General features: G+C 40.0%; 1 protein-coding gene and 1 pseudogene across 6 annotated transcripts in view; one reads left to right on the plus strand and one right to left on the minus strand.

The window, feature by feature from the left end:
- Positions 1-323: 323 nt before the first annotated feature.
- Positions 324-927, plus strand: LOC109455000 (large ribosomal subunit protein eL36 pseudogene; annotated as a pseudogene).
- A 2663-nt stretch (positions 928-3590) lies between these two features.
- CTPS2 (CTP synthase 2) overlaps positions 3591-27491 on the minus strand; it is a 101235-nt gene continuing 77334 nt past the window's right edge. For 4 of the 6 annotated variants that reach the window (XM_074324097.2, XM_019746325.3, XM_019746326.3 and 1 more), the window contains 6 exons: positions 26811-26866; positions 24636-24732; positions 18773-18917; positions 8992-9009; positions 4792-4902; positions 3591-3817 (listed from right to left, as the gene is read on the minus strand). In XM_074324097.2, coding sequence (XP_074180198.1) covers positions 4833-4902; positions 8992-9009; positions 18773-18917; positions 24636-24732; positions 26811-26866 — 386 coding nt within the window. In that variant the 3' untranslated portion in view covers positions 3591-3817; positions 4792-4832. The remainder of the gene's footprint in view (positions 3818-4791; positions 4903-8991; positions 9010-18772; positions 18918-24635; positions 24733-26810; positions 26867-27491) is intronic. The other 2 variants (XM_074324098.2, XM_019746328.3) reach the window with 1 other exon arrangement.

Here is a 27491-nt window from a genome sequence, read left to right on the forward strand (position 1 = left end):
TTAGACATGTTGCTGTTACATGATCTTCAATTCTTCCTTGCTCCATTCAAGAAATCCAATCAAACTCCAAAGACACCAGCACAGAAAGGATCTCCCCATAGGCAGCATCTTACCGACTCTGGATTTCTGGTGACGTTTCTGTGTATCTCACCTCATCTTGTACAGCATCTTCGGATTACAGAACCTCAGCTCCAGAGGCAATGGTGGTGAGTGCCAATGTCTGGCACTGACCTTAACGGAGCATAGATGTGCATATAACTAGTACTTTTTATTTCAACAAAGTAGAAGGTACAAGTAAGAAATAACAGCAACCAAAGTGACAATTAGGAATGGAACTAGATGGTTTATGGAGAAAACAGAAAGAATGAGTCCTTTCAGCTTTAGCCCAATCCAGATTTCAATCAAGTAAAAGTGTAGAGGTTAGTGGGACCCCATGCGGGTAGCACCTGCCTCCATCCTGACCCTCGGGGTACCAATGCGGCTTGGGGGATGGCTGGCCATGGCTCTGTGCTACCCTATGGCCGTGGCCTCAACAAGGGCCACAAGGTGACCAAGAACGTCAGTAAGCCGAGGCGCAGTCACCACCGCGGGCGCCTCACCAAATACACCAAGTTTGTGCAGAACATGATCCGGGAGGTGGCTCATGCCCCCTCTGAGCGGCATGCCATGGGGCTGCTCAAGGTCTCTAAGGACAAGCGGGCCCCGAAGTTCATCAAGAAAAGGGTGGGGACACATATCCGAGCCAAGAGGAAGAGGGAGGAGCTGAGCAATGTCCTTGCAGCCACCAGGAAGTTAAGAAGGACCGAGTCCTGTCCCCTCTGTGTGTAATGAAAGCTTTTCAGGGGGTGGGGGGGAGTGTAAACTGATACCAAGCAGGTGATGACATCATTGAAACAGTGCCCCACTCAGCCAACTGCCCTGCCCATCTGGGAAACCACACGCCCACTGAGTTTCTCCTAGTTCTTGGCTTATCGTCTTTGTACTGTGTGATCACAGGTACAAATTTGGGTAAAAGATTTGCCAGATTTGCTCAGTAGGCCTTCCCTAGCTGCCCAGTTTGTCATTGGACTCCATTTTATACTCTCACAAGTCTCTCTGTCCTTATTCTTTGATACTCCCATAGCCCCCTGAATATATCACAATTATAATTAAATACTTATTTTCCTATATATCTGTTTAAAGCCTGCCTTCCCTCAAGAGACAGTCAGGTGAAGGAGGGTAGGTTGTTCCCGTAGAAAAGGAAAAATAATTTTCCCTCTACTCGTCTAGGCTCTTGGCTGAGACCTTCCTGTAATAAAAATACACATTAACAGGAGAAAAACAAACAGAAGTTTAATATGTTTCCATCCTGTCTCCATGGGAGAGACCCAGGAAAACCGAGTAACTCCCCAAATGGCCCAAGCCACCACCTTCAATACCATCTCCAGCTAAAGACAAAGAAGATGGTGTGGCGAACCAGTTCTGGCAGGTGACTAGGAAAAGCACAGTAAACAAGGGAGAGGTGGTTATATAGATTTAAGTCCTAGCCTCCTCCATTGATAAAGAGTCTCTAGAGATTTATTCATCCTCCTCTTCCGGTACAGAGGGAGACATCTTACAAATGGAGAGTTCCCTTATAAATGTAACTTTCTTACAAAAGGGTAACTTCTACTTGGTTTTCAAATCTTTTCTAAGTCTTCTGCTTCTTAAACATAATCAGCCTAAAATAATCCTTATATGAAAGAGACATATTTAGGGGACAAATTCTGCTCCCCTACACTTTCCCCAGCACCTGACACCATGCTTGACGCATGCAGGGGGCTCAAGATACATTTGTTGAATCGATGATTTATCATAACTTTCAATGTGTTCATGTCCCACAGCTGCTCCACTATCCAAAGCAGTCATACTACTACCATTCTGTGGCTTCACTGGAGTCCAAGTTCAAGGGTATCCCAAAGAGAAAATCTTATGGAGCAACAAGGAGGCTGGTTTATTGTTTTTAAGTGCCCTTCCTTCCTGTGCTATTTACATGCATCATTAGCTCAGCAGGGAAAGCACTCTGTTGTAAGAGACTTTAGAAATTGTAATCGTTACAATTAAAAACTTCCATTTCAGCCAGACTTCCCCTTTGTTCTATTAACTATGCCCTCTGTGCTTACAGCCCTCTCTCTTTGAGGCCTATTTCAGGTTTTACCCTACCTGTGGGCTTTTTATTTGGAACCTCTTGTGATCTCCAACTTGTAATTTTCACAAATGGAGTCCTGCAGCTCCTTAATATTTTTGTTTACTAGAATTACTCATTTCATTTCTGCATGTGTTTGGTAGGTGAATTGTCTGCAGCATCTTACAAAAGAATGCTGTAACACCTTAGAGCATTAAGAGAAAAAAAGTTAAAAGGCCAAAAACAACCACGAAAAATTAACCAAGCACTTAAAATATCTGAATTAGCACCAGGAAGCACAAATGTAAGTAACAACTAAGTTAACTGAAGCACATTCAACAGGGAAAATCAGGAAGCATAGTGGTTGAAAATGTATAACAGGGCCAGGGCTGGAGGAGGTGAGGGAGGTGCAGGGCTGGATCCTGTCTTTATTTTAAAATTTGATACTTTGTTCATGGTGAAAATTTTAAATTCATTTTGATTAAAAAAAAATACTGCATTAAAATATTACTGATGCTTCCTCAAAAAGTTGAACAGAATTACTGTAAACCCCGGAAATTCCAATCCTAGGTATGAACCCAAAAGAATTAAAAACAGGTATCAAACAAATATTTGCCCGTGAACGTTCGTAACAGCGGAAAGGTGGAAACAACCCAAATGTCCATCAACAGATGAATAGATAAACAAATTGTGGTAGATACATACAATGGGATTTTATTTAGCCATAAAAAGGAATGAAGTACTGACATATGCTACAATAAGGATGACCCTGGAAACCATGACGTTAAATGAAGGAAGCCAGACACATAAAGCCACATATTGTATGATTCCACTTACATGAAATATCCAGAATAGGCAAATCATAGAAACAGAAAGGAAATTAGCAGTTGCCAGGTGCTGGGAGGTAGGAATGGGGAGTGACCGATAATAGGTATGGGGATTTATTTTGGAATCTCGGAGATGTTTCAAAAATAGACAAAGGTGGGGTTGCACAACATTGTGAATGTACCAAATGCCACTGGATTGTTCACTTTAAAATGGTTAATTCTGTTATGTGAATTTCACCTCAATTAAAAAATATATATATTACTGATCTTGATTCCTGAGGTTTTTAGTTGTTGTTGTTTTTTTTTTTTTTTTATGTCCCTTTCAATTCTATGCCTGAGCGAGAGCCTTACTTGCCACCCCTAGTCTTGGACCTGTTTAAATTTCCTTTTAACTAGAAATAAAGAGGGTGAGAAATTCAAATACTTTTGGGCCACACCCAAATCTGTGGTTAAGTTCCAGATAACAGAATGACTCATTTTTGACTCAAAATTAGTTATCGCATGTGCCCTGCCACCCTCCCCATGCAGCACGATGCAGGCTCAGTTACCAGGATCCTTGCTCACCACCTAGACATCACGCTATACCACACAAAACATGAACGAACACACTTTCTCCCCAGTGAGGTTGTTGGCAAAGGTTTAATCAGCTACAGAAATTTGTGAGAACCAAAGGCTGCCTCTGGAGGGAAACGGAAAATACCCCTTTGGTTCTGCTTCTTGAAAGTACATATCATTACTTCTCTTTGTGGCTTTACATCCCATGTTTGGTGGAGAACAGAGTGATTCTTTATGAACGTGGTGCTTTCTTCAGATAGTTCCTTCGTCTTGGCTTCAATTAGTTCAGAGCCTTAAAAACAAAACAAACAAAAAAACCCAGAATATAAGTATTAGCAACATCAGAACCTGAATAAGTCTTTAAAATCCCTCCAGCTAATCTTTGCATCATTTTTGTTTGCTTCTAAAGACCTCCATGTTTGAGACAAACCTAAATAAGCATGGGCACACTTTCCCTGGTGAATATGAATATTAGGCCCGTAAGTGAAATATGAACAGAGCTCACAGTGGAGCAATGTGCTCTTTACAAATTTTCCCAAAGCTGCTGTGCCCGCTAAAAAGAGCAGCTCATCCACTCCAAGGTCTGTCACAACCCTAGGGCAATCCCAGGCACTAGCAACCTCTGAGCTGGAATGTGATAAAGCTAGCCAGGCTGCTAGCCTCTCTAATAAAGCCTAAGAGAGCCGTGGGGAAAATAAGCTGCCCTCAGAAGCCAAGCCAGGCTCTGGCATCTCCCTACAAAGAAATCAAATACTATTTTATTTTATACAAATCCAAAGAAATCTGCTTCTCCATGAACGACTTAGACCAGGGGCCAGCAAACTATTATTAAAAAGAGGGTTTTACTGGGACACTGCCATGCCCATTCAGTTCTGTATTGTCTGCGGTTGCTTTTCCTCTAAAATGGCCAAGGGGAGTATCTGTGACCGAGACTGCACAGCCTAACATATTTGTCCTTTACTGAGAAAGTTTGCTGATCCCTGACCTAAACTATTAGAACTCGAATCACTTCGGCCTCCAGGTATACTTTTATAGGTGCGCTTATATATTTATTCCTGGGCTCAAGTGCATTCCATTCTCTCCATGGTAACTGCTAGCTTCCTCAGGTGCATTCCAGCTTTCCAAAGGCATAGTCGGCTGTCAGTCTGTCTGGCTACATCTGCCAGTCAAGTAAGCAGGATCCTATAGAAAAGTGTAGTGCTCCCCTCTACATCAAGATGACAGCTTGTCTGTAAAACAAACAAGAACTTAAAGAGTCCTTCTTACCATCTCAGGCAGTCCCTTTCACTCCAAGTCATGGATTAGTTTCAGCTTATTTCCAACTCAGCTATCCTCGGATCTGAAAAGCTGTCATCACTGGCATCACTGTATCTATCACTAGATCAAAAGAGGAACTAACTTAGTAAGGTGTTAAAAAAAAAAAACAGGCAATTATTCTACTTACAATCCCAAGCACTTTCCATAATTAATTCCCACTCAGAGATAATACTAAGGAATGTTCTATTATTATTTTCTACTCACTACAGGAAGAGGTTAGTCCAACCACACACAATGGTCTCCTTTTGTCAAAGGAAGTAATCACTTGCTTTTGTCTTAAATTGGAAGTAACTTATTCAGAACATTTATAAAAGCATTTCAATTTAGATTAAATTTATAATCTTCAGAAGACCACGAATCATTTCCAAACTTTGACAAAAGCCTTGAAAGCAGATTGCTCCTGACCCTCTTACCTATTGTCTGCTTTCTACCCGAGGTACTATGTTAAAAAATTAAGTTAAAATGAAAGCGTCAGCTGATGGACCCATTTATTGTCTGTGAATCTGCTCTTGTCATACTAGGGCCTAAACCGCAGTCCATCTGAGGTTAAGCATCACTTAGTCCTATTCCTGCTGATCTTAATTTGTTCTCAAGTGCAATAACACAGCATATAATAATACCTGGACATTCAAACTTTTCCCATTTTTCACCTTTCTGACGAGAACTCTTTCCTTCAGCAATATGAAAGGACTAGAGAACAGTGAGAATAGCTGCACACCCCTTGATTACGTTAGTCAAATGCTCTCCTTTTTGTTCAACAGCAGGTTGGGTTTTGCCTCTGTGTTTGAGGACCACAGCAGCTCCCTTGCTAACTCCACTGTGGAAGAGTTGGTCATCCACAGTCAGCAAATTCCACGAGGACACTGAACTTGGTGGTCATTTGCACATACATGATGGCTCAAGACCCAGGAAACACCCAGTAGTGCACATGAAAAATATTAATGTACTCTCTAAACTCGCCTTGAAATCCTATCTACTTCAGACCCTACTTTCACGATGATTTAGGGGTTAGCAGCATGAAGGTTTCCCAGTCCCACAAATACTTTCATAGGTCCAAGGATTTGAGAAATAATTTGCACAACTATGCAATTTTCAAATTAGAAACTTTATGAAATGCTCCGACCACCTTGAGTCACATGGAATATTCAAAACAGGACCAAGTATTGACATAGATGTCACCATGTTGGGGTCCCTTAGAAATACACCTTCTCCGTGAGACAGCCCTACAATTGTACTTTGAGCTGTATGCTCAGTTTGGGGGTTCCTCTTGCTCGATTCCAAATAAGTCAGCAGGTTGATCAATTCCATAAGAATTCTCCTGATCTATGGAGATAACATTGCCAGGAATTCAGTTTCATGCCAGACCTATCCCTACCCTTGGCCAAGTTTTTGCTGACTTGTAGCAATAGAAGTCTGAATTCTATAACAGGTGAAAATCTACTTTTTTTTTTTTAAGGGAGGAGGGGGAAGAATTGGAGAAACTCTATGCTGACAGGTTAGAAAACAAAGATTTACTCTAAACATATTTAGCATGTATCATCAATAAATACCTAAACAAAATCATAAAAGATAACTTCATTGTCCTCCCTGCCTTTTGGATAAAATACTGGAAAGGGCAGGGGTGAAGGGTGGCCTAGAGTCTGGAGAGGAGATAGAAGAAGATTAAGAATTGGCAGAAAAGACAAGATATGTTAAAAATATAAATCAACATATCTTTAAAAGCAATCGAGTAGAAGATTCCTCCTAGCTATATTTTAGTTTAGGAAAATCGCTTCTACTGTTACAAAATGGTTTCCAATAAAGAAAACAGAGGAATAACTGAAGAATGTTTTTTCAAAAAACTGGCCCCAAAAGTTGTTATGTCCTTATCCATGCACACCACTGTTGTACAAGTGCAGAATCCTTCCTGGTTCCATGCAACATTTCCTGTCATAGAATTAGCAAAGAAAGGGGATTTGGAAATTGCACTTAACTCCCTATCTGAGAAGAAATGAAGGCCAAAGGTGTTCAAGTGATTCAGGGGGTACACAGCTCGTTCAAGGCCAGAATCCCCATCATACTAACCAAGGCCACAAGCTCAAATTGAAGCTGTACTGCAGTGGGCTAGCATCACCTCTCAAGGAGACTTATGTCCCCTGACACCACAAGTGAGAAGGCCCAAATGGCTGAAGAAACTCCATTTCCTCAATCATCGGATTTTACACTTGCTTCCTTCTCCATCTCTGAGCCTGGGGAAGAGTAGGGTGGGCCCTCATCTTGCCCCTCACACTCCTGGTTGTATGATATATTGGCCATATGCCTATGCACTGATCACTTGACTCTTGAGAGCCTAGAAATAGTAGTATTAATGCCAACAATCTCCCCAAAATGTTATGAGGGCCAAAAGAGAATGTATAAAGGTGCCGTTAAAAACTGTATCAAAATATACACTGTTGCTACTTCTGGGAGTTACATACTCATAATATGGTATCTCTCAAAAAGTCATGGAAATATAAAAAAGTCATGAAAACTGTCAAGTGCATGATTGTCAGAATTGTTTCCTATACCAAGAGTAATTCCCTACCCACACTAGCAAGTGGACTTGGGTGGGTCTGTTTCTAACCAAATGGCTCTCATTTCCTGTCTGATGGCTGTCTGCCCCAAACTCTGCCAACACATCAAAATAGCACAGGCTGAGTGTAGCTACGTGAGGCTCAGCCTGGATTTACTCATATCCAAGGCAAATGACTGGGTTCACTAATTTTCTTTGATGTGTGTCAGGGGCCAGGTGAAGACAACCAGATAAACCACGACGCTCAGGAACAGAATTATCAAAAGGGGCATAGCTGCTAAACTTGCTGATTTTCTGGTATTCATGTGGCAGCAAAAAGCAACTGCTAGAAATCAAACATGGATCATCACTCATGCGCAGAACAGCAGTGGCTCCTGCGCATTCAAAAAAATGTGGGTGCTACTCTATGACACATGTAACTTAAGGGTTCATTTTTGTTTCATACAGAACAGACTTAAAGAAGTCCTAAGATATACTTATCTGGGTATATTTTCACTTAATTCAAGACATCGCAGCTCTATCTTAAGACTAACCTGTCTTTTTAAATAATCTAGTCACACACACACACACACACACACACACACACACACACACACACCCTCAGTGGGGAGAGTTATTAGATACTTGGGTCTTGCATGTTAAATTTTATGAAATGCCACAGAATACAGACCCGTTCATGGGTGTCTTGTTACATTTGAGGGGAAAGTTTTAAACCTGCACTGTCTAGTACAGTAGCCACAAGCCACCATACTTATCTAAATTTGAATCAATTAAAATCAAACAAAATTTAAATGACCATTTCTCACTCGAACACATTGGGCCACACTTCAGTGCTTGATAGCCTTGTGTGGCTGGTGACTGCCACATTCGGTGGTGCAGAGTATAAACTGTTTCTATCATTGCAGAAAGTTCTATTGGACAGTGTTGATTTAAAAACAAATGAAGTATTTTAAAAAAACAAACCATAATCACCATGCAAAGTCCTCCTTGTCACTCCCTAAAAAGATTTTTTTTTTTTTTTTTTAAGGTCTGGCTTTCTACAGTTAATTAAAATCACAGCAAATGTCTCTCATGCATGCAGGTGCCCCCCAAATAATGGAAGCATTCTTTTAAAAAAAGTTTTTCACTGTACTATTTCTTACAAGACAAAGTCAAAATCACCAGCAGCAAGGCAGGGAATCACTATCCTTACAACCCTGGCTTGACTTCCAAGACTTGGTAGCAACAGTCTACGTGTGGGTCTGTGACAAACAAACTGCTTGCCACAGTCAAGTTTGTTTGTCAAAGACTCCTGGCTCCTAAGAAATTCCCAATATAAAAAAATATATGTTCCAAGGCACTAGGGAAAGGATACAGCAATGCCTCGTATATCCCACCTTTTATGCTACCCTGGAGGCAGCCGTTAAACTATTTCTTCTCCACTGACAGGAAGAGGTGGTTGGAATTAAAATTTTTTTAATGGCATACTTAGGATTCCCAGCATGCATGAGTTCCTACAATGCTTTATATCAAAATTCATTTCATGTGGAAAAAGCGTATTTTAAAACAGGTTGCCATGCACACAATTTTCCCCAAAGCATTGTTACTGCTGTACTTACTTCCTTCTCAAAGAGCCCCTGGAAGCCATAAAAATATAAGAGCAATGGAATAAAAACTTAGTATGCTTTAAATGAGTTTTGCATGAATAGTAAACGGTAGAATACAAGCCCGGCAGGGCATAAAGAACACAATAGTCTATATCACTATTAACTCAGTTCCTGGCTGCCACCACATCATCAGCGCTGCAGTGACCCACAATCAATAAAGAGCACCTTTTAACCAACACTGAACCCCCAAGGGAAGGTGTACGCAAAGTGGTTTATTAGCAGCACTTTACCAGAAAAGTCTCAAGGTAGGGAGTTGGAGTCCAATAATCACGGGAGAAAGGGCGGGGGGAGTTGTTTTAGAAGATGTTTAAAAGGACTGTTAGAAAAACTAAAGCAAAAAAATCTTTGTTTTCCAGTTCACTTTTGCTTGAAATGTAACAAAAGGGGGAAAGTAATATTTCCCCATCAGTTTGAAGTTTACAAAGCACCATCTCAACTGTTCCTCATAGCAACCCTAAAGGATGGAGAGCCTGAGGTTTAGGAGGGGACATGGAAAAAATTACCCAGTAACTGGCAAACCCAGAAATTAAATCCATAGTACCCGCTCTACTCGTCCGCACTGTCCCAATGGAAGTAAAATATTTGCACCATATATTGCAACAATGGCCCTTGGCAACATGAACCACACAGCCCAAAGGTTAAAAAAAAAAGCAAAAAGCAAGATGATTCCAAGTTTAAAATAGTGCTGGAAAATGCATATCAGATTCATGCAAGGGGAGAAGAGTATTTCACTCTCCTAGTCAAAGGCAAAGGGCTGCCAAGAGGAGATGAGAACGGCTTAGAGGGAGAAATGCCACCCTATAGTCAATGGAGAGGTCTCTCCTACCTCCCAGGCCCTCGGTCAGTAATGACTGAGGTGAACTCACAGTCTAACAGGATAAGAGTTGTACCCCCCTCTCGCTAAGCACTGCAGGAATGTACATCAAGAGCCAAGAGGGCAGTGTGAGCGGAGGCAAAGGCATTAAATCCCTCTGGGGAGATCAGGGGACTGCAAACTGTTCCGTATGGATTTGTGTGCATTTTATCCTATAGTCAAGGGAAGCCACTAAGAGTTTTGAGCTCCAAGATAATGTAGGAAGATCATTCCACCGGCAGAAGATGGATTGAGAGAAGGAATGCTGGACACACAGAGACCAAGTAGGAGGCTTTGCAGTGGGCAAGACATGAAGGAGACCAGAACTAAGGTCGAATGAATAATAATAGCATAATAATGCTTCCCCTTTAATTTGCTACCATAGACCAGGTACTCTGCTGAGTGCTTTACATTTAGTACAAACTTAATCTTCATTAATCCCATATGAAGTGGGTACTATTACCATTCCCCTTTTATAAAGAAACCGATGCACAGAGGAGTGAGGCCAGTCTCATCTCCAGAACCTGAGTGCTGAGGTCCAGGCCACACCCCTTGCAGCACAGCAGACAATATGGGGAGGGGAGATAGATTCCAACACCCAGATTCTCCAGGACCACCTGACTATGAGGGATGGGGAGGAGGAGGGAGGAATCTGAGCTCACTCATGGGAGTCCAGCCAGGTTTGCGGATGATGTGGATGGCAATACCACTGGCAGCAAGATGTCTATCCTGATGTTAGTCATAATCCTGACAGCCTGGGAGTCCCCCCTGGGGTGTGGTCATAGAAGAGAGAATAAGCTATAATGTGGCACTTCCCACACTGCTGGGGCTGTCCAGGAAGTGGGTCCACAGTTTTTATCACATTCTCGGAAGGTGATTTGTCAGCCCCAAAATGTGGAGAACCTACAGAACGTATACTACCTGATGAGTCCTCCAGGACGGGGAATGTGTTCTTATTCAACTAGCCCTGGATTCTCTCGTGCACAGCACTGTGGCTGGGATAAAGTAAACTTTAATACATGTGGTGCATTGAGTGAATGCTAAAGTATGCAGGCATTAAACATTATGAGCATCATGCAACTTAGAAAAATGCACATGAGGTGCTAAGTTCAAAAGACAAGCTATTGTAATTAATACAGAATCTGTGGTGATGCTTTAAGAACATATAAATATCCTGTTTCCCACAACCTTTTGTCCAATGGTTTTGGCATCCACTGCTGATCTTTATTTGACTTAGTTATCACATAAGGGGTTGCTTCTACATTTTTAATTGGCCTTTAAAAAAATTTTTTTTCTGAGTATCATTATGGAATTTTAAAAAATGTAACGTGTTATAATCCAATACTGTCATTATTCTTTTTTGATATTCAAATTGTCCAAAATGAGGGCAGCAGGAGCCCTATCAAACTGGCTTCTTTGATGTTGTACAAAACTTCCCCATTGGTTTTTTAGCTCCTCCTTCCTTTACGAGATGTGATCAAACAATATGGTAAATGTTTAAATTAAAAAAACTTATTATAGTAAAAGACACATTGCCATTAATCCCCCTCAAAATACCCTCCTCAAACACACTTATCCCATCCTCTTGCCAATTTCTGAAGCAGTTCTGGAAGTCCTCTTTCGTGAGTGTCTTTAGTTGTGCTATCGTGGCTGCCTCGATGTCCTTAATCATCTTAACTTTGGGGAAGAGCCAGAAGTCGCACAGTGCCAGATCCCGTGAATAAGGTGGATGACGACACACTGTAACGTTTTTATTTGACAGAAATTTCCATATACCAGAAGTGATGTGTGACACGGAGCATTGTCACGATGGAGGATTTACAGCACACTTGAAAACACACCTTCTCTCAACCGTAGCTCACATCTGACTAACTGCACCGAACAAGTTAAAACTTGTCACACACTCTTACTAAGGTTTGATGCACCGCTTCCTGTATTGAAGATCCCTGCCTTTCCGTTGGATGGCACTCGGCAGCAGCATTCACTGTATTTTGTGATCACAACGGAAAAGCTCCACGTCATACATCGCTTCTGGTACTGCAATTTCTGTCCAATAAAAACATTATGGTGTGTCCTCATCCACCTTATTCATCGGATCTGGCACCATGTGACTTCTGGCTCTTCCCCAAAGCCAAAATGACCATGAAAGGTAAGTGTTTTGAAATGATTCTGTACATCGAGGCAGCTACAACAGCACAACTAAAGACACTCATGAAAGAGAACTTCCAGAACTGCTTCAGAAAGTGGCAAGAACGATGGGATAAGTGTGTGTGAAGTACGGGTGGGTATTTTGAGGGGGATAATGGCAATGTGTCTTTTACTGCAATAGTGTTTTTTTTTTTCAAATTTAAACATTCACTGTTACTTTCTGATCACACCTCATAAGTCCAGCAATATGTCCCAGGCTCATCTTATACTTTCCCTGTCCCAGTACTGGAATCAACCATTTACTCCAGGAACCCTAGTTCATTTCAGTGGGGGATGGTATTTTAGAAACCAAAATGGAAGAAAACATTCCTTTATGAAAGAGACATCCAGTCACTACCTTAACCAGGCGATTAACAGCATCATCCACAGTGCGATAAAAAAAGGGAATGTTATGAGCCTTACGTGTCTCCTGATGTGCACTTATAAAGTACATAACAGCCCCAATGAACTATTCTTCCAAAAATGTCTAACCTGATTCTAAGCATGAGAAAACAATCAGATGAATCCAGATTCTGGTCATTTCTACAAGCCAGGACTTTTTATAAAAGTCAATATTATTACAATGGAATATACTCAGAAATAAAAAAGAATCAGATCTTGCCATTTGTAAAACATGGATGGAATGTGAGGGTATTAGCAATACTAAGTGAAATAAGTCAGACAGAGAAAGACCAACACTATTGATTTCACTTATATGTAGAATCTGAAAAAACAAAACAAATGAATAAACAAAACAGAAACAGATCCATAGTTACAGAGAACAAGTTGATAGTTGTGAAAGTGGGGGTACGTGAGTAGATGGGTGAAATTAATCACAAATAATGGGGGGAAGTCAATGTTATATTTAAAAACGGGGTGTGTGTGATTTATCCAGATTAAAAGAAACTAAGGAAACACAATGTAGGGGTTCTGAATGAGTCACCCCAAGATATGCCTCTGTGGTATGTGGATTCTTTTGAGCTGAAGGCAACTGAGACCCTATAGGCTCACGAGAAACTTTTACCTCTCTCTTAAAGAATTTAAATTAGGGCCCAGGCCCATAATAACAGTTATCGTCAGCAATAACTTTTTATGACTTATCTATAGGGAAGGGAAAACTTCTAATTATTGAATAAATGTTCTTATAGTCCTGCAATGACCTTCCTTTTTTCTTAAGCCCCAGGGTTCCTTATCTCATCCCTATTGCAGAATATCATACGTACATTTTGCCTGTCTCCGACCTCTTGTGTATGTGAGGTTTCTGACTCTCTCATGTATGTGTGGTTCCCATACATACATATGTAATTAAATGTGGTTATTTTCTCTTGTTAATCTGTCTCATGTCGATTTAATTATTAGACCAGTGAGAAGAAACTTGAAGGGTAGGGGCAAGTTTCTTCCTCCACCACCATAACCAAATGAACCTTGAATGGATCATTTATTACATTTTTTATTTTTTAAAAGCTAAAAAGATATTTGGGGATAAACGGAAGAATTTAAATATGGACTGGGTATTAAATGCCATTGAATAAATGTTAATTTTCGTATGATAATGATATTGCAGTTATGTGAGAAAAATGTCTTTAATTTTAGGAAATGTGTGATAAGTATTTAGAGGTGGAGTGCAATGATGTTTTGCAACTTAATATAAGTGGTTCCAAAATAAGTTTACACACACACACACACACACACACACACACACACAGAAGCAAATGTTGTAAGATGGCAACAATTGATGAATCTAGGTGAAAGGTATACAAGTGTGCACTGTACTATTCTTGCATCTTTTCTGTAAGTTTGAAAGTTTTCAAAATAAAAGAGTTGGAGAAAAAAATATGTATACACACATGCACTAATATGATTACAACCATTAAAAAAATACATGGATATAGAGTAAAGACTGGAAGAAAATATTTAAAACTGAGCATAGTCATTGTGTTAGGCTGGTGGGTGTATGGGTCCATTTTTATTTTCCAAATTTTCTGTAATGCTACATCTAGAAGTCAACAGAAAACAAAATCTTCCCAGGCTGGAAGCCAGCATGTCACATAAAAGGAAAACACAAATAGTCACCAAAGAGCGACCAGAAACAATGATGACTGAAAGGAGTGCCTTCTCTCCTTGACTGCTGCCAGGATTCAAAGATAAAAGTAGAGAGGGAAGAGTAAGTGTGAAGGAGAGAATGGACTTAGATCCTAGGAGTATGCAAGAGATCAGGAAATGGAAGTGGCTCTGGGTATGTACTTCTTTTAAGGACCCTTTGATTAAAAAGTAGTTCAACTTTTGAGTTTGGTCTGAAATAATCAAGCAAATACAGTGAATCACCAAGTAATTTCCTTCCTGTTGTTTCTGTACCAGCCTGCCTCCTGATTGGCCACCAAAAGACAATTTCTCTGCACAAGAGAGAGTATATGGTGTGTGGAGACATGGAATCCAAGATTCTAAAATCTAGGATAAAATGCTACTCAAATGTCTTAAGATTACAATTTTATACTTTTAAAACATGTTTCTCCAAAGAGCTGCATTTCTGTGAACTGCTGACTGAACCCCATTTAAGTTCTTGCTTTCCAATGTCGAATGAGTACCATTTAAGCAAGAGAGTTTTACTCTGACCTGACAAATGGGCATGATAAATGCCAGCATCCAAAAAACTGGAAGTTGTCCCTAAACTTGGTGTGTATTGTTTGTGCCAAAGAACCTCTCAGAGCAGCCCCAGAGACACACGTGCTCAAAAACAACCTATGAACTATAAATTTTGATCCCTCTTCTGTTTCCAATTGCTTAAAATGGAATTCTGGAGAGAGATTATGTGCTTGTTTCTAGCTACTAAACAATTCACAATTATAAGCACCTTTCTATACTCATATTTAGTAAGTCTCCTAGCATTTTTTTCTTACAAGTACATGAAACAGTCTCATTCTATTATATTACATGCCAGTAAGACCATGCAAATTTGTGGTTACTTTTCATACATGGGACAAATTATATTTAGATACCAGAGGGTAGATATCTGCAAAGAATTACAAAGATGTATTTAATGGACCATAATTTCCCATTGGATTTATTTATTCTAAAAGTGATTTGTTAGACTTATGCAAAAGAGTTAACACAGCAGGCCTGAGGCTGCTATCTCTAAAAGGGCCTGCTTGTGGGGGAACTTGGGAACTTGGCTTTCAGAGTGTTTTCTCCATCACTAACTGATAAGTTCATTTCACTGGGCCTAGGCTGTCTGCAGATGTGATTTATGGTAAACACTTGTTTTCCTTCTGAAAGTCTGGAATTTGAGTGGTTGCTAGGTAGAGAAAGCCTGTGACCAGCCCCCAATGAAAACCCTGAACTCTGAGTCTCAAATCGGCTTCTCTCAGCATACACATCACATATGTGCTGTTGCATTTTCACTGCTGGAGGGAGGGTGAGCTCTGTGTGACATCTCACAGGAGAGAGAGAACATAGGAAACCTGCAAACAGATTTCTCCAGAATCCACTTACACCTTTTTCCCTTACTGATCCAGCTGTGTATGCTTATTTTGTCACTGTAATAAATTTTAGTCATGAGTACAACTATTAGGTTGGTGCAAATGTAATTGCAGTTTAAAAGGTTAAAAATAATTGCAAAAACTGCAATTACTTTTGCACCAACCTAATGTATTCTGATTCCTTCTAGTGAATCATCGAATATGTGGGTGGTCTTGGGGGAACCCCCCACCAAAAAACAAAACTCTTAGTTTGCTTTTGCATGTTAGTTTTGAGTAGATCATACAAGCCTAAAAAATACTATCCTAAAACTATGTGCATCTTGAACAGACCACTAAAGTCTAAAACCAGGTGGAATGGTCTTCATAACTGCTGTCATTCTACACATAGCAGAGTAGCTGAGAATTTAGTTCACTAGCTCTAGATCCCCAAATAATATTCTTACTGCAACTTCCCAGGCACTAAAATATACATGTTCTCCATGAGGCAGAACGCAGAGGTTGCAGCTCAGGTGGGCTTGCTCAAAGCCAAGGATTGTTACATTCTGGGCTTTAAAGATGTTGCCTGCGCATGTGCCACAGTTAAATATCGTCCGCCAATTTCTGGGAAAGGAAGTCATTATTCTAGTGTTCATATTCCTTGTCACATTTGTTTAGGGTTGATTACAGACAGTAATCTTGTTTGACAGAAATACAGTCCCATATCAGCTCACATTAGCGCCTGGCCATCAAAGCCATCATTTGCTTTTCAATGCTTGCTAGTGCCACGGAGCTGGGCAGAGAAGAGTTGAAGTGCAGGGTTCCTCTGGAATCCTAGTGTCTGTCACTGGATTAATTCATGTTCATCATTCTTAGTGGGAAAACCCCCTGTAAGGTGTCAAGATTAGACTAGACTATATCCGTCCTCCCGTTATTTACATTTATTACTTTAATGGGGAATAAAAATTAAAAAAACACACAAGTGTGCTAGGGAGCCAGGGAGACAAAGATAAATAAGATGCTGGCTGCTCTTAAGGAATGCGCCAGTGTGTGGCTGATACATAGGAATTCTCTGACAACCGTGGAAGTGGGCTAGTCAGCTGTAATTTCAATACCAGCATCAGAGTTTTGTTAAGAGGTTTTTCCTTCTCCCCGAGACATACTGTGCCTTCCTCAGTAGTCACTAGCAAGCGTTCACTTTTCTCAGAAACTTCCAGTGAGCTTTACCCATAAACCACCAGTCCCCATGCAGGAATTGGCAGGCCATCCAGCAAACAGGTGGGCAGGCCACACAACCTAGACGCCATTCGTATATTAGTTGATGCTTACAAACAACCAGATAGTTATGCATGAATTACTAAGTGTGAGTTGTTTCTCCCAGACGTCTAACTTGCTTCACTGTCACCCTCCTTTCACATGTGAGCACCTGAAATAATGGAGACAATAAAGTGGCTGAGAAGTATCACAGCACACATCCAACATGGGAGCACACTGGAATTTCCGATCTGCTGCGTAAACCATGCAGCCTCAGAACACAGGAAGATCGTCTTTATATGGACTTGAGTGCAGAACCATGCCGCATGAGCTCAAGCCGGGAAGAGCCTGGAGCCCCTCAGCCTGCTCCTCACAGCAGGCCAGACTCCAGCTCCAGAGGGCACAGCGTACAAACCAGAGCACTGGTTCAAGAGTACAAGGAGTGATCGATCATTAATTCAGTGAGACGCCTGACATGCAAAATATATAAAGCTGTTCCCATTTGAACACATAGCTAAAATAAATGCTAGGGAGCTGTGAGCTTCTCCTGGCAGGTAATGTCGCAAATAAGCAGGCTTGCATAACACAAGGACACACACAGAACACCATGCACAGATCCCAGCAGTCCTCAACTGCAATATGGCAAGAGTTGTTTGCTAGGATGAGGGTCGGCAATGGTAATCTTCTAAACAACATATATCCAGTTATTATTGTACTACCCCATAACTAGTCTATAATGCTAGCTAGTTCCTTCCACTTTTAAAAATTATTACATATCATATACCTGGACGAGAAAAAGTAAAATATAAATTCTCCCCAAACTAGTATTTAAATGTAAAGAAATCTTAATGAGAATCCCTGAGGGATTTTTTTATTCAAATCTGATTTTTAAAATCATTGTACGATTCAAAGAGCAGCAAAATACCTTTTTTAAAATGTTAAATAATAACAAGGTAGACAAGGGCTTGATTTATAATAATGCTATGATAATGCAAAGGGTTGTAAGGGTTCAGAAATAAGAGATGACATCATTAATGGAACAAAACAGAAATCCCTAAAACCCACCTAAATTACTCAACTTACTAACAATTGAGGGCAGGAAGGAGCCAGGTCTCTACCTCACACACTATACCAAAAATAAAGTTCATATAGATTATAGATTTAAACTACTGCATAAAATTGAAACCATAAAGTGCTAGTGAAAACAATGGGTTATTATTTATATAATCTTTTGATGAGGAAAGACTTTATGCATGACACTAAAGGCAGAATCCATAAAAGATCTGACTACATAAATTTAAAAATATATATAAATGAGAACTACCGTGTTTCTCTGAAAATAAGACCGGGTCTTATATTAATTTTTGCTCCAAAAGACACATTAGGGCTTATGTTCAGGGGATGTCATCCTGAAAAATCATGCTAGGGCTTATTTTCTGGTTAGGCCTTATTCTTGGGGAAACACGGTACATATAGTCCTTATTTAAAACCCTTTAAGGAAAATAAAAACTACCATTGACAATTTAGAAGAAAACAAAATCACTTTGAAAAAATATATGCGACCTAACAAAGGATTAATGTCCTTTAAAGAGCTTACCCAATCATTAAGGAAAAGGATATAATAGCAAAAGGAAAACGAGGGCAAAGGATATGAACAGTCTATTCATTAAACAGAGCCAATAAACATATGAAATATTCATATAAATGTATTAATCAGAGTCCACAAAAGAAAATCCCATTTTTCACCCATCAAAATGACAAAAATTTCTAAAATAATGTCCAGTGTTAGCACGATTTGGAAAACTGACATGTTACGGTTGTAGATGTGATTAAATTATTTTTATTAAGAGAAAAAATCACAATTGTTAAGAAGGACAAAATGGTTCTTCACTTAAAAAAAATCCTACTACGATATGAAATTTTATGAGAAACCTAAGATGTTGATAATGGTATCTTGGATCATTGCTAAGAGCAGTAAGCTGGTTACCTGGAGGACAGTTTGCATCCTTGTTGCACGAAGGCATTCAGGTTCCCAGTTGCCGCAAGTAATAGTCCCAAGTATGGAGGGGAAGGCTTCATCGGCCTAGAAGAAAACTCAGGATGGAATTGGACACCAACAAAATAGGGGTGATCTGAAATGAGAACAACCATGACGCGATTGAAGCAAACATGAGAAATACTTTAAACGTCTTATCTTTGAATCAGAAACTCATTCAATGGTGAGATGTTTATTTAACTTATCATCATAGCTGGTAACTTTCATGATCCATCTTCACTATAGAATTTCAAATTGCAAAACACATCTCACTTAATAAGAGATCCAACATTTCATTTGTGGAAGGTGTTAGAGTGAACAAAGTCAAGCAAAACTTTTTAAATGGCAAGATGAATTCTGCTTTCCCCAAATCTGCCTGCTTTTTGAAGGCCCTTCATAGACTTACATTGGCTCCATTTTCATGGTATCCCCCACACTTTAGGCTAACCGTAGGTCATTCTTTCTCTTAGATGGCTTCAGGCTATTTCCAACAAGGTCTCCTTTCCCAAGGTAAGTGTCCCCTAAGAATACAGCAAGTACAACTGCTTTTCTAGTAACAACTTTAAGTTGGGTATTAATCATAGATAGCGCCATGAAACTGAACTCATATTTCAGCCTATGCCAACTTATCCCTGGTGATAAAGAACCTCTGAGTGATAAAAGGATGGACTTTCAACATGTTAATGGTGGTTATTGCTCAAGGTGGTAAGAGTTCAAGATTTAAAAAAAATTTTTCTTCCTTATACTTTTCTGTGTTGTGTGAATCTTACAATGAGCATATGTTACTTACATTATCAGGGGGAAATTAAGCTATTTTTCACATTGAGGGTTGTAAGAAGCCCCTAGATGAGCAATTCAAGTTCTCCTAAATGTAATAGGAACAGAAAAGTAGCTTTCCCCAGCTATTTTTTCACAGAAATCCCATTTTGTAATGGTAAGAATTAAATGGGCAACATTTCCAAATCTGGGTAGAAATTTTCTAGGATTAAAAATTATTTCCTCCAGTTGGAATTCTCAAAAACTATGGTTGTTTTTTTTTCCCCCCACCAGGTTAGGAAAACCTGGAGAGTTTGGGTAACTCTCAATTAGAGATTGGGTAACTCTCTAATCCCATAATTACTATAGTACAGAGCATGGCCTGTGTGGTATATTCCCTACTTTAAAAATCACTTAAATTTCTCTCTTTGTATATATCAAACTGAAGATGATAAAATATGGGTGTTTTTTAAAAATAAATTTTATTGGGGAATATCGGGGGAACAGTGTATTTCTCCAGGGCCCATCAGCTCCAAGTCGTTGTCCTTCAATCTAGTTGTGGAGGGCGCAGCTCAGCTCCAAGTCCAGTCACTGTTTTCAATCTTTAGTTGCAGGGGGCGCAGCCCACCATCCCATAAGGGAATTGAATTGGCAACCTTGTTGTTGAGAGCTCGTGCTCTAACCAACTGAGCCATCCGGCCACCCCTCCAGAAGTTCAGCGGCAGCTCATTGTCTTCAGTCTAGTTGTGGAGGGTGCAGCTCACTGGCCCATGTGGGAATCGAACTGGCAACCCTGTTGTTCAGTGCTCGTGCTTTAACTAACTGAGCCATCCGGTTGCCCCAAAATATAGGTTTTATAGGGGGAAGTAAATACAACAACTTTAAAGCTTTCAAAGAGATGCTTTATGAAATGATCTAAAAATTTAGTATGGAATTCAAAATCACAAATCCCCATATCACTTACCACTGGAGACCCAAAGCTACTGTATAGTAGTGAGGACAGATGTTGATCAGAAATGTCTACTTTTCTACGGTTATAATTTAAAGCTTTGCTCTACAAAAGTGTAGACCCTAGCCACATGTGGCTATTTAAATTCATTCAAATTAATTGAGCATGTTTCAAATACTCAATAGATACAAATGGTTAATGGCTACTATACTGAATAGGGCAGAATATCCCATCACCGCAGCAAGTTCTGGACATCTCTGACTCCAGAAAAAATCAGTGTGGAAATTCTCTACATCACATCTAGGAAGACGCCTTCATCACTCAGGAATGAAAGTATGGTGAGAGGAATGCTACCTTCTCTTAGGAATGTATCCTCTCAAGAAAAGTAGAAGAAAAATAATTCACACTTAGAAAAGAAACTAAGCAATGCAGCTTTACATTTAAGATGTAATGCCTCTTGCGGTATCTAGGGATATCTTTGAAAGAAGCAGACAGTAATTGTGTTTTTGTACCGCTATAGACAGAAGTTGAATGGATCATGTCATAGGCAGGGACAGAATATTTGAATAAATGGATCATTGCTTTGAATCACTTTATCCAAAAAACTCCTATGCCAATATGATCAAAGAGACTATAAAGTTTTTATTTTGATGATGTTATATCAGTCAGTTAAAGTCTCTTTTAAGTAATATTCTTAATTGCTTTGAACTAAATTCTGACATTGTACTAATCTCAAGCTTTGTTGTTGTTTTTAGAATGCCTTTAGGAATGTAGAAATTTGTGGATATGCTTCTAAGGGACAGCTAAGATCCAAATCTTCTGGGGAATTTTCCTTAATAAAATGAATTCCCTTGCAGTCAGCTTTTTAAAATTGCAAGGTTTTACAGTGGTGCTCATTTCCTTTACAACCCACATGAAATTTGAAAGTGTCAATGGGAATCTAAATCCTTGTGATGAAAGAGGCTTCTAATATTTGCTGACAATAATGAGAGCCAGGAGAATTAAGAGAGAATAAGTACTTGAACCAAACAAATAGAAATCTGCTTAAGAAATTCTCTGCCCTTTCACATGCCAGAAAGACAGAAGAGACTTCAACACCAAACAATGATCCACTCTATACAAATTCTAAATGATGGGCATTTCCATCAGAAAGACTATAGGAAATAAATCCTCAGGCTCTAATTCAAAACTTTAGGATGGGTTGATAATCTGAAGTAGAATGTCCAATAAAAACAAAAGAACAACAAAATCCCACAGGGGTGGTGGCAGAAGGAGAAAATGACCTGGTTTGGCTCCAGCCGCACCAGGTACTCTAGGTGGATGGCTCTGGGCAGGTTATTTAACCTCTTTGCACTCAGTCTCCTCTGTAAGGTGGGAATGACATTACCTGCCTTGTAAGTTACAGAAGGCACACTGAGTCCCTAGCAAGGGGTGTAGTGAGAAGCATCTAGTGAGTGCACACTCAATGTCCTTTGCTTTCCTCTTTCAGGGGCCAGGTAACATACTACTGAATTCAAAGAAGCCTTTTCCAACTGCAATTCTCCTCCCTGCTCAGGACTCCTGAGGTATCTGAACAGATTAGAGACAGAAAAAGAAAGGGACAAAGAAAACGAATATGAAGCAGAGGATAGCGACATGGGCTAAGAGGGAAAAAGAAATAGGAAAGTTAGAAGAAGAGAAAGTAAGTAGTCCAGATCATTTGGAACCTACACTATATAGATTGAAAAGGTAGGTTCTAGAAAATTACGCTACCATTTTTAGAGCATCCTGTACATACAAAGCATTCAACAAATGAGAGTGGTTTATCCAACATATTAGTGTCACATTCATTGCATAGAGCCCTGTCCTCGTTAGGAGTCACAACGTGCTGGGACTAGGGTGACAGGGATGGGAATGAAATCCGATAGGTGGTCTTTCTTTCCAGAGATGGAATCTACAGAACTTGACAACTGATTACAAGTTGGGGATATAAAGGGGAGAAAAAAAGCTAAATAAGTCCAATTTCAAGCCCATGGTTTAGAACAGTGGTTCCCAACCAGGGGCAAATGTGCCCCTCAAGGACATTTGACAATGTCTGGAGATATTTTTTGAAGTGTCACAACTTGGGGTGCTGAGGGAGGTGGTGCTACTGGCATCCAGTGTGCAGAGCCCAGGGATGCTGCTAAACATCCTACCGTGCACAGGACGGCCCCCACCACAGAGAATACACCTGCTCCAAATGTCAATACTGAGGGTGAGAAACCCTGGACAAGAAGACTGATGATACCTTAACCAAAATAGTTAAGAGGAAGAAGAACTACGTAGTTTGGAGAACATGTAAATTTAGCTTTAAATAAAGGAAGTGCTAGGAGAATATCCAATAGACAAACAGGTCAAGCAGGCACCTGAAAATGTTAAATTCAAGTTAGTTAAATGAAGTGCCTATGTGTGGGTCTAAAACAGGGGTTGGTAAACATTTCTGTAAAGGTCCAAACAGTAAATAATGTTAGCCTTTGGAGACCATAAAGTCTCTTTTCCAACTACTCCTCGCTGCCATTGTAGCATAAAAGCAGCCATAGACAATACACAAATGAATGAGTGTCACTGTGCTCCAATAAAACTGTTTATGGATACTAAAATGTCATATAATGTTCACAGGTCACAAATCTCATAATGTATTTTTTAACCATTTAAAAATGTGAAAGCCATTCTTAGATCATCACCGGTACAAAAATAGTCAGCCGGCTAAATCTGGCCCACAGGCCAGTCTGCCCACCCCTGGGCTAGAATGCCAAGAGAAAGAGCTGGGGACCAGCTGTAAGCATTGGCTTACCATGTCTTTTCAGCTCTGAATGAGAACACCATCCTCTAGCTCATCAATAAATACAGGTATGTCTTGTGCCTCTGCCCCTGAGGGCGTCCCAGGCCAGCCACAAACAACTTCTTTGGTGATCTTCCTCAACACAAGTCCAATCCCTTTGTGCTGTGTTGGTCTTCCTAAAACCTTCTCTGAGTACAGCCATCAGTGTTCAAAAGTTAAACGACTGGCCCAAGCTTGACCATGGAGCATGAGTAATAGGGAAAGGCAGACAGTAGGTGCAAGAAGAGACCAGATCCCACACGTAACAGCCATCAACACGAGTCAGCAGTAAGTGAGGAGGGCACTGGGCTATTCTTCCTCAAAGGAGGGAGAAAGCAGAGTACTACGCAACAGTGAGCTGCCTGCCTTCCCCAGAGCACCTATCCTAGAGGCTGGCAACAAGAGAAGGGGGCAGGGATGATGGTAAGGAAGCATACTACTGGTAGAACTGGAAGAAGCAGAACAATACATCATTTTATGGTAGGCTCACACTAATAGGCCCAAATGATTAGGATTATAAACGGTGTGGACAGAAAAGGGCCACATAGTAAACCTGACAAGCTCAGGAGACTGAAAATAACCACATAAAATGCCGTGACCATAAAAAAAATTTCATAACTAAGTGGGACATGGCGGGAAGTCATATCTTTAGCTTCCTTCATAAAGTTAATCTGTGCCTTTAAGTGGGCCTGTCTATTGTCTTTTTTCACCTAAGATAATATCCTTGGAATGTCAGTAATCCTTTTTCTGGACCAGAGCTGGCAACTGTAAAATCCCTCATTATTATGCTTGTATCCTGATTACCATCTCTGTTAACTATCCTGTACCCAGCTATGTAAAAGAAATACCTGTCTCTCCAATTTACTTTTATCCAATCCCAGAGATTTCTCCACTTTGCTTTCTCCCACCCCATTAATCTATCACCAATGGATTTCATGTAACCTTTCTCCTCTGATTTTATTTATAAAATAAGCTGCAAACGGTCATTTCATGGAGCATTTTCTCAATCCATTGAGATTTTGCTTCCCAGCAATTGTCGCCAGTTTGACTCAAACAAACTCTTATAAGCTTTCTCTTAGGTTGGGTGTTTTTCGTCAATAACGGTCTGTTTTTTTACACACTTTATATTTAGTTGCATATTTATCTCAAAGGAGAGAGGAAAAGACAGAAAACAAACAAAATGGGTCTCAAGTTATAGCTTTGTATGTCTATGGTTCACAAAAAGATGCTAGCGCACCATAAAAATTTTTAAAAGTGAAAAGCCCACTTACTTGCGAGTTCAATGATTTCCATCCTCTCCCCATCCACATCCTGACCAACAAAACTTAAGTCACTCTGCTCAAACTGGTTGATCAAGCTAGGGTTCACCTGGAGAAACAAGAAATCAAAAGTGTCTTTGGGCAGCAGAACAATACAGACATATCAGCTTATTAAAAGGTCCTCCATCAACTAGGTGGATTTTCCATTTCAGTGATGCTCTAGTAGTTAATTTCTATATTCAGCCCCCAAAGCCTATTTTTAAACTCATGATGAACCTGAAAAATAGTCTAATCACAACCCTTAAATCTGGGAGGCCCACATTCTCTCATCCAAAGATGAGATTCAAAAAGTAGGACTGTGACAACAGACATTCTGAGTTGGGACCTTGAAACCAGCTATTTATAGCCATCCCCATATTTGCTTCTTGCCTTGGGTTATGTGTAAAATTAACTATCTCTCTCCAAATCACAAACCTCCTTGAGGATTGAAACTGTCTTATTTCCCTTGTGATTAACCCCAAAGCTTCCTTTACAGGTAGTTTCATAAAAACGCTAAAGAGAAGCTTGGAGCAAGTTTTCTACTAAAATACTGGTGATAAATGACAACTTGATGACCTAGCTCACGGCCCCCTCCCTCACTTATCTCATAACTAGCTTTCTCCGAAACTTTTCAGACTCTCCTTCACAGAAAGCACTTCCTCATCTAAAATCAAAATGGGGTCCCATCTGTCCTTCTCAATCTTAACCCCATACACTTTGATTTTATTTGTGAACATTAGGCTAATTCTCCTAATTTGTAATTATTGTTCCTTTTGTTAACAGCTTTATTGATATATATAATTTCTATACTACACATTACCTACAGAAAATGTACAACTCAAAGGTTTTTAGTATATTCACATAGGATTTCAACCATCACCACAATCAATACAAAAATACACCCTGTACCCTCTAACCATCAACCCCAGACCCCCTCATCAACTCCGTCTCAGCCCTAGCGAACACTAACCTACATTCTGTCTCTTTATATTTGCCTATTCTAGGCACTTCATGTTAATGGAGTCGTACAGTATGTTTTCTGGGTTCATCTATATTGTAGCATGTGCCAATATTTCATTTGTTTTTATTGTCAAATATTATTCCATTGTACAGATATACCACATTTTATTTTTTGTTCATTAGTTGATGGACTTTTGAATTGTTTCTACTTTTTTGGCTATTATGAGTAATGCTGCTATAACCATTTGTGTACAAGTTGTTACATGTACTTATGTTTTCATTTCTCTTGGGGATATACCTAATGATGGAATTACTGGGTCAGATGGTCACTCTACGTTGAACCTTTTAAGGAATTTCCAGATGATTTTCCAAAGTGGCTGCACCATTTTATATCCCCATCAGCAATGTATGAGAGTTCCAATTACTCCACATCCTCACTAACACTTCTTATAATCCATCTTTTGATTATAGCCATCCTAGCAGGTGTGAAGTAGTATCTCTGTGGTTTTGCTTTGCATTTCCCTGATGACAAATGATGTTGAGCATCTTTTCATTTCCTTATTGTCCTTTTGTATATCTTCTTTGGAGAAATGTCAATTCAGATCCTTTGCCATTATTTATTATTACTGAGTTGGAAGAATTCTTTTAATAGTCTAGATACACGTGCCTTGTCTGATATATGATTTAATCTGTAATTATTTTTGTTACCTATTTTTTTGTCCTCTCCAATTAGAATGTAAGCTTCCCAACAGGAGGGAGACCACGTGTGTCTTGGCCCCTTTCCTCTCCAGTGCATATCAGATGCAAATTAAGTATAAAGGAATGAATAGCCACACTGTCGTCTACATAGTAGTCCTTACACATTGTAGCCACCACTTAGGCAAAGCAGATTAATAGTTTTTGTCCCACCAACTGGGTCAATTCCCAATGGAAATAAGACCAAAAGTGGTCTATACTCAGCAAATTATTTCTCCTAATTGTTGTGACACTGTGGATAGCATACCAAGCAGCGATTCCCACCAGTCCTCCCTGAAAACAGAACTCTGGGCTTATTCTGGTATCTACTCAACCCACATAAGGTCCAGGGGTCTCCACGTCCCCCATTCTTCTCCAGAGGCCTGCTTGCAATCACTGGAGTTCCTCACACTAAGCATCTATATTCCACAGTAATTCAGTGTGAACACATACCTCATACCGATGTCTGTGTCTTTCTTCGATAAAAGGAACATCACCATAAAGTTTCCCTGTAAAGATACAAGAGTGAAATTAATACTGGAGTAATCAGCTTTGGAGTATGTGTGAGGGAAGTTTCTTTGATCTCTATCAGAGGCCTAAAAATGAAGTCAACTCCAGATAGTAATCTAGATTTTCTTCTCACATAATACAGGACGGCAATATCTTCGTGAAAACCCTGAAGCAATTCTCAAGGAACCATCACATTGCATAAAGGGAAGCCTGCTCTTAAGCCAGTCCACCATGGACTCCAGTGGATGTGGCCTCCTTTTATACACCTGCCTTCCGGACTGAGAGACCGAGCACTGTCCGCACCATCACTCTGTGCAGATTCATATCGGGGCTCATTTTACAAAAGAAAAAAATGAAACCAAAGAAAGAGAAACGAAACCAAAAACCTTGCCCAAAGCCCTGCTCCGCTGGTAGCACAGTGTGGTCTCTTTCTTTTCTTTCTTCCTTCCTCCCTCCCTCCCTCCCTCCCTCCTTCTCTTCCTTCCTTTTCCCTTTCCCTTCCCTTCCTTCTCCTTCTCCTTTCCTTTCCTTTCCTTCTCTTTAGCTCTCTCTCTCTCTCTCTCTCCCTCCCTCTCTCCCCCCTCCCTCCCTTCCTTTTTTTTTATTAGTTTCAGGTGCCCAAGA

Source organism: Rhinolophus sinicus, chromosome 18 (genome assembly GCF_057876585.1).
Source record: "Rhinolophus sinicus isolate RSI-liver-muscle chromosome 18, RSI-T2T, whole genome shotgun sequence".
Lineage (NCBI taxonomy): Eukaryota > Metazoa > Chordata > Mammalia > Chiroptera > Rhinolophidae > Rhinolophus > Rhinolophus sinicus.